Source organism: Sinocyclocheilus rhinocerous, unplaced genomic scaffold (assembly GCF_001515625.1).
Source record: "Sinocyclocheilus rhinocerous isolate Xijiao unplaced genomic scaffold, SAMN03320098_v1.1 scaffold1275, whole genome shotgun sequence".
In the NCBI taxonomy this organism is placed as follows: Eukaryota; Metazoa; Chordata; class Actinopteri; order Cypriniformes; family Cyprinidae; genus Sinocyclocheilus; species Sinocyclocheilus rhinocerous.
This window is the reverse complement of record NW_015628268.1, coordinates 831,948-847,823: the sequence shown is the minus strand read 5'-3', so window position 1 is coordinate 847,823 and position 15,876 is coordinate 831,948. Positions and strand designations below refer to the sequence as shown.

Below are 15,876 nucleotides of genomic sequence, written 5' to 3'. Positions count from 1 at the left end.
ACACACACACACACACACACACACACACACACACACACGCATGTAAGTGAAGGTCAGGGTGTGAGCCACTTATCCATGAGCCCTTTGACAAAGACATGCTAACATTCATTGACTTGTTAGCATGACAGCACACCAAACTTTTGAAGTTTGGTCCCCCCAACTGAAGCTGTCAAAGGCTGTTAGCTGGATAACTGACTGAGGACGGATATTGGAATGGATGATAACAGATAAAAGATGGAAAGACAAAATGGGTGAATGGATGGATGAAAGGATGAAGGTGCTCACTTGGTTGTCTGCTGAGAGGCGTGGCATGGAGATGGTCCGCCCATGCCCTTCCATTGGGTGATAGGGCTCAGTGTCCGAGTAACCGTCCCCAACAGGCCCAATCTCTCTCATTTCTACCGTCTGCAAAACAGATCAACAGCATGTGGGCCGTGCTGATGCCTGCTTCACCGGCCTACGGCTCTATCGGGTGGGATAAAACAGTAGAGGGCAATATCATGCGCAAAAGTGCGTTTCAGCTGAAGATTAGCACGCTTGAGCTAGTCATTAGCCATTACCAAATGATGCATATCACTAACTGAGTGGAATAAAAGAACAGGTGCACACTAGTCTCTGACTATCAGCTCACATCGCGGCTTATTCCAGCCAAGAATAAAAAATAAAATAAAATAAAAAATAGCTGTTGTTCTGCTTTATATATTTGATTTTTGTCTTTACAAATTCAAAATCCCAAATTAAATATGACCTAACTCCAACACAAAATCTGATAATCTTTCAATAATCCAATTTTTCTGTGTAATTTTAGGTTTAGGAGTTGTAAATTAATGGAAAAACAAATTAATATTACAAATTTAGCATAACTTGTTTTGCATAAATAACCAAAGTGGTGAAATAAAACATATATGTGATTTGAGGTTTGGCCTAAAATTTCACAGTACTGGCTAGATCGCGTCAGGTCACAGCTTTTGTTAACCGATCTCTTGTAGGCTGAAACTAGGTGCACACTGACCCTGTCTGATTGCCCACTACTGGTTTAAGTACTTTCCAACATGCTTGTTAAGCCTAAAGCTGTTTATTCAGCATCTCCTTTGCTAGTGCAGGGAAACATCAGGGTTGGATGACTGCTGAGCTACAGAGAAGAGTCACACTGAAGGAGAGATGAGTCTGGAGGGGGTTTGGTACGATCCAGCAGACAGTGAGGAAGCAGGCAAGCAGTGAAACATCCCTGCAGTCTGGCAGAGGTGGGAGGGTCTATACAAACGGTCTACGATGGTCAGTGAAGTTCAGAATGATTTATCAGACAGATAAAGAGGTAAGCTACAGACCGACAGAGACAGAAGAGATAGAAAGAGTGATAATATGAATGAGAAGTGTGTCCAAAAGCAGCGAAAAAGGGACGATGGCTGGGAAGACAGTGATTGGCTCAAGCACACAGTTCTTTTAACACCAAAGGCTGAGAGAAGCTGATATAGTCACGGCCACTTTGGCGGGTTTCAAGTGTCCGAGTCAACTCCTGCTAAAATTTTTAATTCAGATCTAAACAAGACAAAATCGCCTTTCTGATCTGAGGTTCTCTGATATTACCTGTGGATTGTGGCGGCTGTCGTTATGGTCTTCAGGATACGGTCTGTCAGGGTTCCAGTTTTCCGGAACAGGCTTCTGGAACATTTCCTGGGCTCGTGACGTCACCCACGACTGGCTCTCGATCATTCCACCCTCCAGAGGCCTGAACCAGAGAAAGATGTTGGCTGGTTAATTCATTTACTCAATCACACACACACTTGCGTACAAAATGCCTTTTGCAGACAAAAATATAACAGAAACACAATTACAAATGTATATATGTATATACTGCAGAATTAATACAAAAGCAGATAGACGTATATCGAAGAATTGAAACGTAATGTGAGAGACAGCTGAGAGAAGGTAAAACAAAGAAAGAGCAGAAGTGCAGCCTATAAGGAGAAGAAAGACAACAATTAAAAGCAAAGCTAAGCAGTGAAAGAAGAGACAAAGAGCACCAGTTGAAACAGGTGAATCTCACAAAACCTCTCAGGTTCAGGTAATATTTTACCCCAAGTTGAAAAGGAAAAATAAGAAAATATATTTTGCACACAGAAATGAATGTCTATTTTGTACAATTTATAATTTTGACATTGTTTTCATGCCAGTTAAGCACATTTAATGACAGACTTTCATTACTCTGAAAAATACATGTAAAAAAATACACACACATATATGAGAAAATACATATTATTTAAATTGTTGAATGTTTATACATAATGGTAGTATTTGTTGTGCTGTCTGTAACGTACTCTTTTATAACATTTAGAATTTTGTACTTAAAATTTAAATTTTTTATTACTTTTTAACTAAAAAAATGTGTATTTCAGTCATTTTCTTTTATTTTATACATTTTTTAGAATTAATTTTATAAAACGATTCTAATTTATAATTTATAATTGATTTTTTAGAAAATAATTGGCTTTAAAAATTGTTAGCAAAGTGTCTGTATTTATTAAAGCAATTCGGAGGAAAATGCGCTTAATTCTTATGAACAATGTCACAATGAAATGGTACATAGGCTTAATTTTTTATTAATGCAACAAACAATGTTTTAATATTGAATTTGCTTTTGGGATGAAATATGACCTGGATATGATTTCATGAGACTGACTCAGACAGATTAAGCTTAAGGCTAATAAAAACATCACTTGCATAAAAAGATCAAGATGCTACTCACAGGCTGTTGACAGGTTCCTGCGGCAACTCGGGGAGATCGTTAACCCCCTGTCCCCCTTCCTGGTTCGGGGATGGCTCCAAGCGCTGAAACATTAATGGCGTTCGGTTCTGTGTGAGATACGAACATGGCCTGCAGCTGGGATCAGACACACTCATGGGATATGGGGAAACAAACACAAGCCACCGTGCATTACACAGGTGGTGAGGTATCAGACAGCAGAGATCCCCCAGAGGGCATCATGGGAAATGGAGTCCTCCTGTGCCCTCACCAACCTGAATGGAGTCCTCCATTGGGGCTGTGCTGTCTAGGTAGGTACTGATGGCTCAAAGCATTTCCATCCAACCCACCGGAAGATATGGGTGGTAGTAACAATTTGGGCATGCTACAGTGAAGATCTGAGGTTCATACTTGCAGAACTACACGTTGTGGGTGGGTGAAACTTAAACTATGAACACTAGAAATCTCAGAGACTGTGGTAGCCCAAAGGTTACACCAAGAACCTCCCCTCAACATCCATTAATGAAAATATTTGGCTAGACAAACGGTGTCCACACGGAGGGAGAAAAGATTCCATCTTAGTGAAACTGATAAATCAACCTCACCAATCAACAAATGGAGGAAGACAAGACAAAACAGACAGAGAAAATTACACAAAACAAAAAAGAACAAGAGATTGACAGTGGATCCAACAAGTCAAAAAGGATGGAAACAAGGAGGAAAGATCAAAAAGAATTAGTTAAAATGCAAACAAGTTGACAGACATAGATATAGAGACATCAGGGATGGATATAGAGAGTGAGACAGCCACAAAAGCGCAGCTGATGTTGAGAGGAAGGCGCTGAGGTACAGGTGCGATCAAGTGAAGTACGACAGGTAAAGATACAGACAGGGAATCAGGTGAGGCAAGACACAAACATAGATTTAGACCATTCCCAGATGCCGGCAGAGTGTCCATGCTTTTTGTGGTAGATATATGAAGGCACCAAGTATTACTAAATTGAAAATGCAGGCAGAAACAATGGACACTGTGCCTGTACAGGATGGGAACTTTTCTAGGGAAGGGGGCAGGAGTGACACTGACAAAAGGCCATGTTGTATCATTCATCATTGCATATACCCTTATTAATTACTGCATGTGTTTTTAAGCATGCTCTAACTCTGTAAATAAAATGTGAAATGATCGTGTCTATAATCAGTGTTATTTTTTCCATGCCATAAAAGCACTAAAATATCAAAGAATTTGCATGTACATCTTTTAACCCATTGTGCTCCATGTGGGAAGTGAAATACACTACTGTTTAAAACTTTGGGATCGGCAAGATAAAAAAAAAAAAAAAAGATTAATATTGTTATTCAGCAAGAATACATTAAATTGATCAAAAGTGACAGCAGACAGCAAAGACATTAAAATGTTACAAAAGATTTCTATTTCAAATAAATACTTTTTTTTATTCATCAAATAGTCCTAAAAAATGTATCACAGTTTCCACAAAAATATTAAGCAGCAAAACTGTTTTCAACATTGATAATACTGAGCACCAAATCAGCATACCAGAATGATTTATGACTGGAGAAATGACTGGTGAAAATTCAGCTTGATCATAACATGAATAAATAGCATTTTAAAATATATTAAAATAGAAAACAGTTATTTTAAAATGTAATACTATTTCACAATACTACTATTTTTACTGTATTTTTGATCAAACAAATGCAGCCTTGCTGAGCATAAAAGACTTAAAAATAACAGAAAAAATCTTACCTAGCCCAAACTTTTGAACAGTAGTGTACATCCTATATTTAATAAGCACTAATATCAGCATACAACAGAGTGAAGGAGACATTGGCTGTGCCGGAAACTGCAGGCAGCTGCCTAACTGCCTAGTCTGTGAATAGTTTGGTTTTCAACTATGTATTTTTATGCCTATTTTGGAATATCTCATAAAAAGGCTGTAAGAAAGCACCAAATGCAAAAACACACTTTTCAAAATGAGCATAAAAACAGAAATGTTTCTCCTAAAAATTTATATTTGTATTAATATTTTTAATTAGTTTCAGACATAGCCAATAAGTCAGAAGGTAACAGATTTAAGATTGTTGCGTGGACAGGCTGTTACCACTGTTGATTAGCAAAGCTAATCAGCTGCAAACTTGACTAATTAGACTACATGCTTTGTTGGGATAAGAGTTGCAAAAGGTTGAGAAAGGAGAGCAGACTTGGCATTTGTTTGTTTGTCTGAAGTTGTACCTGCTCCTCACGAAGCACCTGCAGCTTTTTGGCCTTGCTCTGCCGGTAGTACTCCATAATCATCATGGCGGCGTAGATTTTGCCTACTGTCAGGTCTGTCGCTGCTGAAAGGATGAAAAAGTTACCCTGTACAATTAGACCGGGGTGGAATGGGACCCTGAGCCGAGAGGGGAATGGGAGTTGGAGACAAGGCATGCCACAAACACAAAGGCCTAGTCCCTCAGACCCAGACTAAACTCAATCATGACCTCACAAGAAACCTCAATGGGAATTAACCAACAGAAGTTCTTCATAGTCCAGAATGAGTCTTAATCTGGGACTGAGAATCTAGACAACAGGTACACGACAAATTACTCAAATTCAGCTGCCCCAAAATTTAGATCTAGTCTCTTAAATCACAGTTATACAAGTATGAATGTCATTGCATAGACAGCAAAATATCACTAATTAATTGTACTTTTCTTAGGCATATTTGCAGTGACATTTAACCAACTTTTGTCAACTTTTTGTAAAATATTTTGCTTTAGTTAAAATAAATGCCACCTGGTATGCTGCTACCAAATGCAATAACAATCAAAACATTTTAGTATGGCTTAAGTGCCCAAATACTTTCTGGTGCCACTGTATATACAGCAACATATATACACAACTAATAAACATTTTACACAACAGACACTAGACAAAGTACACTGACAAATACAATGTGTCACAGGGCTGATAGTCTTTTCACAGTCAGATCCTCATTAATTAAAGCCTCTTATTTTTCTCAAGTACCTTATATAGCTTCACATTTCTAGCCTATATTGAATTCCTACAGGGACTCAAGCCAATTAACTATGGACAGATGCCACGAATGAGGCAACAATATCAGAACACTATTTAGGATTACACTATTTTGTGAGGAGCTCAAATTTTTCATCAAAACTCTGCAGTGGTATCCAGAGTTTGAATGAGACACAAAACATAAATTTGAAAAATTTTGAGCTGCCATAAATGACAAAAAGAAACCCCTTTACATAAAAAACTTTCTTATTAGGACAATTTCATAGTAAAATTGGCTTGAAACCCACCAGGGATCAAAAATAAACTTTAAAAAATAACTCTAAAACATGCTGAAATTTCAAATTAAACAGAAAACATGCTAAAGGAAAGCACACAAATGTATTTCAGCTACTTGTCATAGATCATATACACAGATTTCAATATATTCTGGTCATCTCATTAAAATGTAAAGTCTCTAACATCTGTAATCACCCTCAGATATGAGTTAATAACTCGGGCTACACTGTTTTAAGGCTCTGTGGTTTGGAGGTTAAGCCCAGCTTAGTGCTTTACACATGCTGGAGTGAAAAGACTTCTATAGAGGATCCATCTATAGCGAGGCACCCCCTGATAACAGACAATGAAGAGGAAAAAGGAAGAGAAAGAAAAGGAGAGAGGTTGGAGAAATGGAGGATATGTAGTTTAAAAGTGGATGAACAATTATTTAAAAGGTCTAAATGAGGATGGCGAAAAGGATGTATACCGTTTTATATACTCCAAAACAAACTACTCAAGTCATGTTGAGAGTCAGATGTAAACAGAAACAAGGCCTCATAAGCAATAAATCATATAGTTAGGAAACAGGATGGTTTTAAATAGTATTAATATAGTAAGGCATGGTATTACTGATCTAATGAACAGTGTAAGACATGCGTCATGTGGGGATGGGGGAAGGATTAGTTAAAGGTTTTGAAAGTGTTGCCTGATCAGAGGGTGCTGAGCGGTGTGGGCTGACAGAAGCTGTCCTCTGATGAATTGGTGATCTTTGATTAGTTTTTTTCCTTACAAACCAATCTGCAACTTACACTTGTGTGGTGTTACCAGCAGATCCAGGTTCTTCTGGGAGAGATTTGGCCAAATCGCCATCATTTCCTTACGGAGCTCCGCGTCCATCTGGTGTTTGTCTGCGCCTCCTGTAAGCGTGTGATGTCAGAGCAGGGTACATACACACACATACGCATGCACATATGTATAGACAAACAAAATATGCCAATATAACAAAAGCACCAACCCAATATTAATAAAATATCACAAAAACAAATTTGCAATCACATTCATTCAGAAGATACAGGAGACACACCGGAAAGGGTGTTTTCGTTAATATTTAATTTTTTATATAAAGAAAGAAAGAAAGAAAAAAGAAAGAAAGAAAGAAATAAGAAAGAAAAGGGACCTCAAATCTGTTTAAAAAATAAAATAAGATAATTTTCTTTCTTTTATTTTTCCACAAAAAAAGAGATTTACATTTTTTTTATTTTTATGATTTTTATCTATCCATATTTATTATCTATACATTTAATGATACATATGACCTTTTATTTAGTTCTTACTTTTAGTAAAATAAAAGACAGATAGAAAGAAAGAAAGGAAGAAAAAAGAAAGAGGGATGTCGTTCTGTACCCTTAGCGATTTTGATGTCCAGAGCTGTGCGTATCAAAGCCATCAGAGTGGAGTTGAAATGCACTGTGTTGTCATCTGCAACAGGTAGGTCCATGCGTAGCAGTCTCTGTGAAGAGCCAATGAGAGGGGATGAGGGCGGGGGGCTGTGTAAGTTAAACCGCCAATCAGATGCTTTTGGTGGACTAATAAAAGGCTTGGGGAGCTCAGCAGTTTGTAGCCAAAGAATAAATTACTGGCTACACAATTTTCAGGAGATTAAGTTTTTAAATAGGTAATTTGATTGCAGGTTTGACTGTATTTATTTTTTTTTTTAATTAAATAAAAAAAAAAAAATTTATGTAGTGGTTGTGTACAAACAATGCATCATGTAATTACTCTATGGTGATACTCAAACAACCACACAAAAAGGTATATACGGAAAGATTAATTTGGCCTCTGTGAGAGCAGTTTTCTTAGACTGACAAATAACTGACCAACAATATGCAACCTTATAATGTGTGAATGAACCATTCACACAGCTCATAGAACATATACAGAACATACACATCAATTATGTGACTTAATTGGAGCCCTCACAGATAACAGGAGCAGTACCACAGGGGATGAAGTCATCTCTTCTGTGTTCCTCTGCCTGTGAAAACTAATCTCAGATCAGGCATAAATTTGTCTTATTTGGCACTGCCAACTGATTTGTTAATCCATATCTACTGCAAATTTGTACATTTTAAAGTGTGAAAATACTTTTTTGGGACCCTATAAAGTGCAATCAATTGACCTTGAATCGGCTAGTAAAGACTTGAGGGCACAAATGGCAGCTAAATTCAACATACTCATGAAAGGCTACTGCTAAAGAGCTCCCCCTACCTGTTGGAGATTGTATATTTTGGACAAACCAATGAATGAAAGAGCACCTAAAAACAGTGGATTGTTGTTTTTAGATGCCGGTTTTCATGAATTGGATGTGCCTTCATGAAACTGGAACACACAAGCACACGACATGGCATTAGAGTGAGGAAGTAAGCATGTGTGAGTGAGCCCGTGTATATGCGTGTGCCCATTTCAGACCAGTCCGCCGTTCCTTGGAGGTGTAGATACCAACAAGCATGAGCCGCGTTCCAGCAGTGGCCATGCAAAAGCGCATGCAATGCAGCACGACCCCTAATTGGAGTTCAGCGATGGTACGACCCGCCCTCCCCTCAACTGACCTTGAATCAGCTAGCAAAGGCTGAGGACACAAATGTCACAAAAGGCTACTGCTAAAGAGCTCCCCCTACCTGTCGGAGTTCATATATTTAGGATAAACCAATGAACGAAAGGGCACATAAAAAGTTGTTTTTAGATGCCGGTTTCATGCATTGGATGTACCTTCATGGAACTGGAACACACAAGCACACAACATGGCGTTAGTGTGAGGAAGTGAGCATGTGTTTGTGAGCCTGTGTATATTTGTGTGCCCATTTCAGACCAGTCCGTCGTTCCTTGCAGGTGTAGATACCAACGAGCATGAGCCGCGTTCCAGCGGTGGCCATGCAAAAGCACATGCAATGCAGCACGACCCCTAATCGGAGTTCAGCAATGGTACGACCCGTCCTCCCCACCGATCACAGCCCCCCCGAACATCAACCCCTACTCCATGCAGCATGCATTGCATGCACCCCCCTCCTCCCTCCCCACCCCTCACAGAACAAGAGCAGTGCAGCCGCGCACAGAGAGTATCATTTTATCTTTCATTGACCACTTGTATTACTGGGTTTGTTTAGCATCTTTATCTTTCTTTGGGTGATTTCTCATAGGGTTAATTACAGTTTTTTTCTTCTTCTGATCTCTCGATGCAAAACGGGTGCAGTTTTTGAAGGTCAGAACAAGGGGTGGCATTCCCTTCAGAGTTAAAGGGGGAAATGGTTGTGTTGTACACCGAGAAGTGTAGGACTGGATTAGGGGCAACAGGTATAGAAGTTAGTTCACTTCAGACTGGAAAGCTATGAGATGTGTACCACATAGAAAAATAATGAGAAAGGGGGGAATGGTGTGCTTGGCAATGGATAGAGAGAAGGTCTGAGAGGAGAAAGAGAGAAAAAGAAGAATGCTGTTTGTTTGAGATGAGGGGAAACAATAAGAGAGTGAGGAAAGTGAAAGGAAGAGTTTGGAGTGAAGGGAGTCTCAGCAAAACTTTGTCAGATCATAATTAAATTACATTTCGCAAAATGTCTACCATAGAGGAAGTCTGTTCTTTTAATCTTAGTGTCTTAGTGTAGATGCCATTTTTTAATTAGATGCAAAATATAGATAGTCTGTCCAAGTTCTACGTATCGTTGTGTCGTTGTGTACAGCTGATGACACGTGCAGTAGGCAAAAAACTCCAGAAAATATTAAAAAGAAAAAATAGCTGCAATCTAGGAATGATTTTCTTTGCATATCTGACTAAAACATGTTTATTTTTTTTGTCATGTGAACAGCAATGAAATCTGATGTTTTCCATTCTCAGTCTGAACAGTCAAATAAGATTTCAAGTAGTTTTTTTCCCCTCAGAAATGTGCACTTTGTCCTTAAATGCACTACCATTCAAAAGTCTAGTGCAAGTAAGATTTAAAAATGTTTTTTTTAATAATATCTATATATAGTTATTGATATTATATTCAGCAAGGATGCATTAAATGATCAAAAGTGACAGTAAAGACATGTATAATGTTCATTTTAATGTTTATAAATGTATAAATTAGACATAATTTATAATATTTCTATCTATTCTATTACAAATGTAATGACTGCTGAAAATTCAACTTTGCCGTTATTTTTCAATTTAAAATATATTATAAAATATATTATTAAAGAAAATAGTTATTTTAAACTGTAATAATATTTCACAATATTACTTTTTTATAGTATATTTGATCCAATAAATGCAGCCTTTGTGAGCATAAGAGAAAATCTTAAAAACTTCAAACTTTTGAACGGTACTGTATTTGAAATTCACTATGCAGTAATTGGTGAAAGATGTGGCAACAAATCCTCGGTTTTGGACAGTATAAAAAAAGACTATAAAGATATATATTATGGGATATTGATAACAGCATCCACCTGCAAAATGACAGTGACACATGATATTTCGTATGAAAAAACATTCACCTTTTCATTCACCTCAAACTAAACATGCCATCTACCCTGACTAAGGTGCACAGCATTAATATGATGAACGTGACATGTAAAATGGCTGGATGTAATTGTCACACAAGTATGCATTCAGATTCCTACTACTTACATAATTAAGAAGCATGCTGATTAAAAGTGAAGAAATGCAAGATAGATAGGGAGAGGAAGACAGGAAGTGAAAGAGGGAGAGAGCAAGAGAAAAAAAAGGAGGAGGAATTTTTGTGCAGGGATGTAGAAATGTAGTGGCTGAAAATGCAAACTTAAGGAATGTGGGGAAAAAGTAGAGATAGAGCGAGAGACAGTAAGAGAGAGGGGAACGGAAACAGGTCAGAACTGCATTGACAGAATCAAACGAAGGACAGGTGGGAAAGCTTATCTGTGATTCTAGTGGATTTGCTGAAAAAAAATCAAAAGGACAAAGTGGGTCTAAAGACTCCTGAACGCTGAATCTGAACCTACGAAAGTGTCAGCTGTCGAAATCATCTGAAGACTTTAGGTATCATCCACTGGAGGGAGAGACGCAGAGGACCAAAGGCACATGATCCTTCCCAGTCCTTCTGTACACGCACACAGTAAAACATATATATTTGTGTCTACATCCTTCATATTTGTATTTAAAATTAGGCTCTATTTCTGCAATGAACATGGAAAACGTAATGTGGAAATAATACAGGATTCCTTGTTTTCTAGTTAAAGTCAACATGAAACAGCATTCGCAACCCACTTTACTTCTGCAATGTAACATTCATGAGTGAAACAGGAAATTCAGTGAGAACAGAAGTAGAGGGTGACTTGATTTTATTCACTAGGAATTCATTAGAGTTGATGCAGAGGTGGAACTACTTACTAAAATTTGATGAAAGATTATAAAGACAAACCTTTTCTGAATAACACTTTGCCAATGAATAAGAGCAGGTAAGGACCTAAAAAGGGTCCATTCTGATTTCATGTTGATTTTAACAAATATGTAATTTATTAAACTCATAATCTCTAAGAACAAGACTGCAAAATGACATTTAAGAGTTGCTTTTATATTTGCAACAAAATCCTTTACATCTGTATGTGAGTGAGTGAGTATTTGAGTACGGTGCAGAAGGGCTGACAAGGTACCCTCCGTTCCCGCTCTCCAGTGGATGTATGCGTACGGGTATGTGCCAGCTGGCTAACACCTTCACCGGTACCCCACAATATAAAAGGAAAGATACAGCAGCTCACCAACACCAACACTAACAGAAAAAAAATGGACAGCTTTGATTGGCTGTGGCGCACCCACGGCGGGCTGCTGCCGCTAACCTTGTAGGCGACCCGAGCTGGGCACCTCTTCCCCAGGCCTAGCGGAGGACACATGTGCCTGATGATTCATTCGTTTGTTTTTTTTTTTTTTTTTTTTTTGATTAGCTGTTAAAAGTGATTCATTCCACAGAGAGACTCATACAGACTTGGTTGTCGGTGGCAGTGCACGTCATGCTTCTAAAAAGGTGTCTGCATTGTCCCGCACATTCTCATTTGTCATATCAGAATGCATATAGAGATGGCGAATAAAATAACAAAAATGAATTTCAAGTAAAAGAAGAAAACTGTGGAGGAGAGTAAAAAATAAACTGAAAAAAGGAAACATAAAAAAAGAAAAGCAACATTCATTCCAGTCTTCAATGCGAGCAGGTGCTTAAGTTTTTTGTTTAGTAGGATTCAAACCTTGCAGGCCACCCTATGAGGACATTTCTTGCCTAAGCCCAGCGGGGGGTCGATAACCCGCAATAAACTGTACATATCCTTATAATGAATGCGCCCGCTGCAAGAAGAATACAGGGAGGTTAGAGAGGGGGCACACACAGGAAGAGAGAGAAGAAAGAGAGCCAGAGAGAAGGTGGAGAGGAAGAAGGAAATAAGAGAAACAAGAAGAGGAGCACAAAGAACAAGAGAATAAAAGCACACATATCCATTGACAAATCACAGACCAAACCCAGTGAGGCTGTTACACTGCCTCAAACCGATAGAAAACCAGATCATTCAAAGGACAGCCCAACCGATTTTAAGCTAACAAACATGTTCAGATCATACAAAGACTGGATTCTTCCAGCAATGGACCCTTTTCAGAAGACTGTGATGAAGAATAATTAAAACCAAGCAAATTTTATATAAAAAAATTTAGTTAACACTAAATCCTAAATGCATGGGTCTTTCTATAAAATACACATTTTCAATTTTTATAAAATTATTATTATTTGTTTTTACATTTGAATACAGTTATATACATATATATTAAATGTAATTTATCAAACTAATTTATAAATAAAATTATAAAACATATTAAATACATTAATACTTTAATGTTATGACCATTAGAAATAAATGCTTATGGACCTCTAAGAATTTTTTCCTGCTACAGTTCACTTCTATAATCCAAACCTAGACATTTTAAAAGGGACTATTGCCTTGGATAAATTTAAACATGTATGTGAATGTTGCTGAAGCCGAGATTTTAATGCATGTCAAAATTCAGTGAAATGAACCCTAGCTATGCATGTGAATGAAATAACTACATATTGAATTAAAAAAAAAAAAAAAAAATGGTGACGCTGTCCCTGAATGATCTTTAGTATTGTTCTGAATCTTCCCCCCATCACGGTGCAGAGAAAATGAATCCACCGATATGACCGTGCACATGAGAGGCTCTCTCATCTTGGCGAGTCCAATGACTTAATTGAACTGCATACAGCGACAGCGGGCTTTACCAGTCAAAATACATGAGGTGTATTTTGTTAACGTTTGTATGCAGTGGCAAGTACAGAAATAAGCTGCGACAGCTTGTCTGTGAAGATGTTTGCCATGCACACCTGAGCCATAAAGATGGAAGAATTAAGTCATTGTGAAGTCAGAATCTGCCATGCACAGGGTCTCATGTTCAGCTCTCTTGCTTGTGTTCTTTTATATCACTTTCTCGGTTTCTTGCTGTAGTTTTTATACACATTTATTGTGTTAAGCAGATTTTTCCTTACGTTTTTCTACATTTTGTTGCACTTGAAAACTTTGTTTTTCCACATTAAAAATGTTTTACATATAAAAAATTGTGATTTTTATGTTAAAATATGTTGAAAATGATGTATACTGTAGTAAAAAAAGCAGATATCTTTCCTTCTTTCTGACTCTTTGAATGAAAGTAGTTCAAATCAGGATTATGCAAAATTCAGAATTGAAAAATTGGTTCCCTTTAAAATTCATAAATTTGACTTTGAATTGAATTGGCCACATTCCACAGAAAGATGAATTGGAATTTAAATCGAAATAACAGGAAGAGGTTCTGGATTGTAATTTAAAGAAATTTAATGCAGGTAATGCATTCTGGGAAATTAAATGTCTTTCCATCCTGGTTTACTGGTAAGTTAATTTCTTTAATATGATGAAATATACTGTCCATTAATAATAAATTAATAGGTCCCACTTTATATTGAGTGGCCTTAACTACTATGTACTTACATCAAAACGTGTTCATATTGTACTGCAAACACTTTTGCTGCTATTGAGGTGGGATACGGGTAAGGTTAGGGACAGGTTTGGTGGTATGGGTAGGTTTAAGGGTGGGTTAAGGTGTAAGGGATGGGTCAACAGTGTAATTATAAATGTACTTTCAGAAATTAATTACAGATGTAATTAATATCAAGTGGGTCCAATTAATATGTCTATAGATGGCCATCCATCCATCAGGCCTATAAACTTCAGTTTTGCTTGTAGTTATATCAATTTCTTTGAATTTTGATTCATTTCAGTTCTATTTATTTACATTCAAATTCAAATTGCAATTCTACATCTTGTTTGGTACTGTAACTCAAATTCAATTCAAATTCAGGAACTGATCTGGGGGAAAAAAATACAAATTCTATTCTGAATGGTGCACAACCCTAATTCAAACCTTAAACCTTCTTTTGCTGAATCATCATCACCGGACGTGCATTGTCAACAGGATAAATGGTCTCTCTCAGAGCTGGGGTAAGGAATCCCTTCATTCAGACCAACTCCATGGGCTCCTGCAGAACAGCACTCGAAGATGAGGCAAGCACTGGGACAGAGGGAAGCGGGAGACACTACTGACTAGGCAGACAGAGTTTGTGGAGTTGGTACAATTGGGCTCATCTGCATGAAATCAAATCAGACTGCAGAGGTCACATCTGATGGGATATGAGGGATATAACGCTGGGCTTTTGGAGATTTTGAAATCTGCTATCAGTGGCCTTATCTTAAATGACCATGGACAGCATTATGGGACGTTCTGTGGATGTTTTCAGTAACAAAAGACCTTAAAGGTTTGGGTCAGCAGCTATGGAGAGGAATGATTGGTTTTTGAGTTAGTTTGTGTGCACATAAATATCTTATTTGTGATGAAAGAAAGAATCTTTAGAATGTTACAGTGTTTGTTAGCTTGCAGTGAGCATGTTTCCCTTTTAAAAACTGTTAGTATTAAGTGATGTAGGTTTTCCATTCTACAATTTCAAGGTAAAAATCAATGGTTGCATGTGTGCTTAAAAGAATAACAGCGTCTTTAAAAAATGTGTGGTTTTGTGTGTTTGAGTGAGAGAAAAAGTCTTTGTAAAAGATGTGCGTTTAACTCACCAGGCTGCTGGGTCGTACTCTGCCCAAATCCTGACATACTCATCCAAATGATGTGGACCCAGAATGGAGGAATCCCTGGTCAGGTACTCAAAGTTATCCATGATGACAGCGACAAAGAGATTCAGCATCTAAACACAAATACAAACCCCAAAATGCAAGCTCAGAAACATACTGAATTTATTATTTACCGTTTGAAGCAATAAATAAAGAAGAGATGCATCTCTGAGAAAGAAAGGGAAGTGTAAAAAAGTGGGATTAAGGTAAAGGAAGGCGAAAAGAAACAAGTGGAGGCTGTTCTCACCAGGAAAGAACAGAGGAAGATGAAAGAGACAAAGTAGGCATAAGCAAAGTTGCTGCCGCACTCTGGCCCCTCGTTCCCAGAGTTATCATCACACTCCATTCCTCCGAGACACGCCAGCATGATCTCATGCCATGCCTCACCTGTGGCACTCCTGTTACCAAAACACACACATATGTGACATTAAAAATAGTTTTTAGTTAACTGAAACAAAGCTGAAATAATATATATATATATATATAATCTATTTGAAATCAGTTATGATTTAAACAGCTATTATGTAACTTCATGATGTCTATCATTTCATAAATTCACTTTTGGTGGGAAGAAAAACACTTAAAGGGGTCATATGATGTTGCTAAAAAGAACATTATTTTGTGTATT

The 15,876-nt window shown here is 37.6% G+C and overlaps 1 protein-coding gene across 1 annotated transcript in view; it reads right to left on the bottom strand.

Annotated features, from left to right (window-relative positions):
• The window catches only part of cacna1ab (calcium channel, voltage-dependent, P/Q type, alpha 1A subunit, b), a 149,667-nt gene that overhangs the window by 9,119 nt on the left and 124,672 nt on the right, over positions 1-15,876 (bottom strand). The window contains exons 40-48 of the mRNA XM_016548713.1: positions 15,496-15,646; positions 15,195-15,322; positions 12,282-12,378; positions 7,437-7,542; positions 6,842-6,949; positions 4,995-5,098; positions 2,747-2,853; positions 1,588-1,729; positions 286-405 (exon numbers count right to left, since the gene is read on the bottom strand). Of these exons, the coding sequence (XP_016404199.1) occupies positions 286-405; positions 1,588-1,729; positions 2,747-2,853; positions 4,995-5,098; positions 6,842-6,949; positions 7,437-7,542; positions 12,282-12,378; positions 15,195-15,322; positions 15,496-15,646 (1,063 nt within the window). The remainder of the gene's footprint in view (positions 1-285; positions 406-1,587; positions 1,730-2,746; positions 2,854-4,994; positions 5,099-6,841; positions 6,950-7,436; positions 7,543-12,281; positions 12,379-15,194; positions 15,323-15,495; positions 15,647-15,876) is intronic.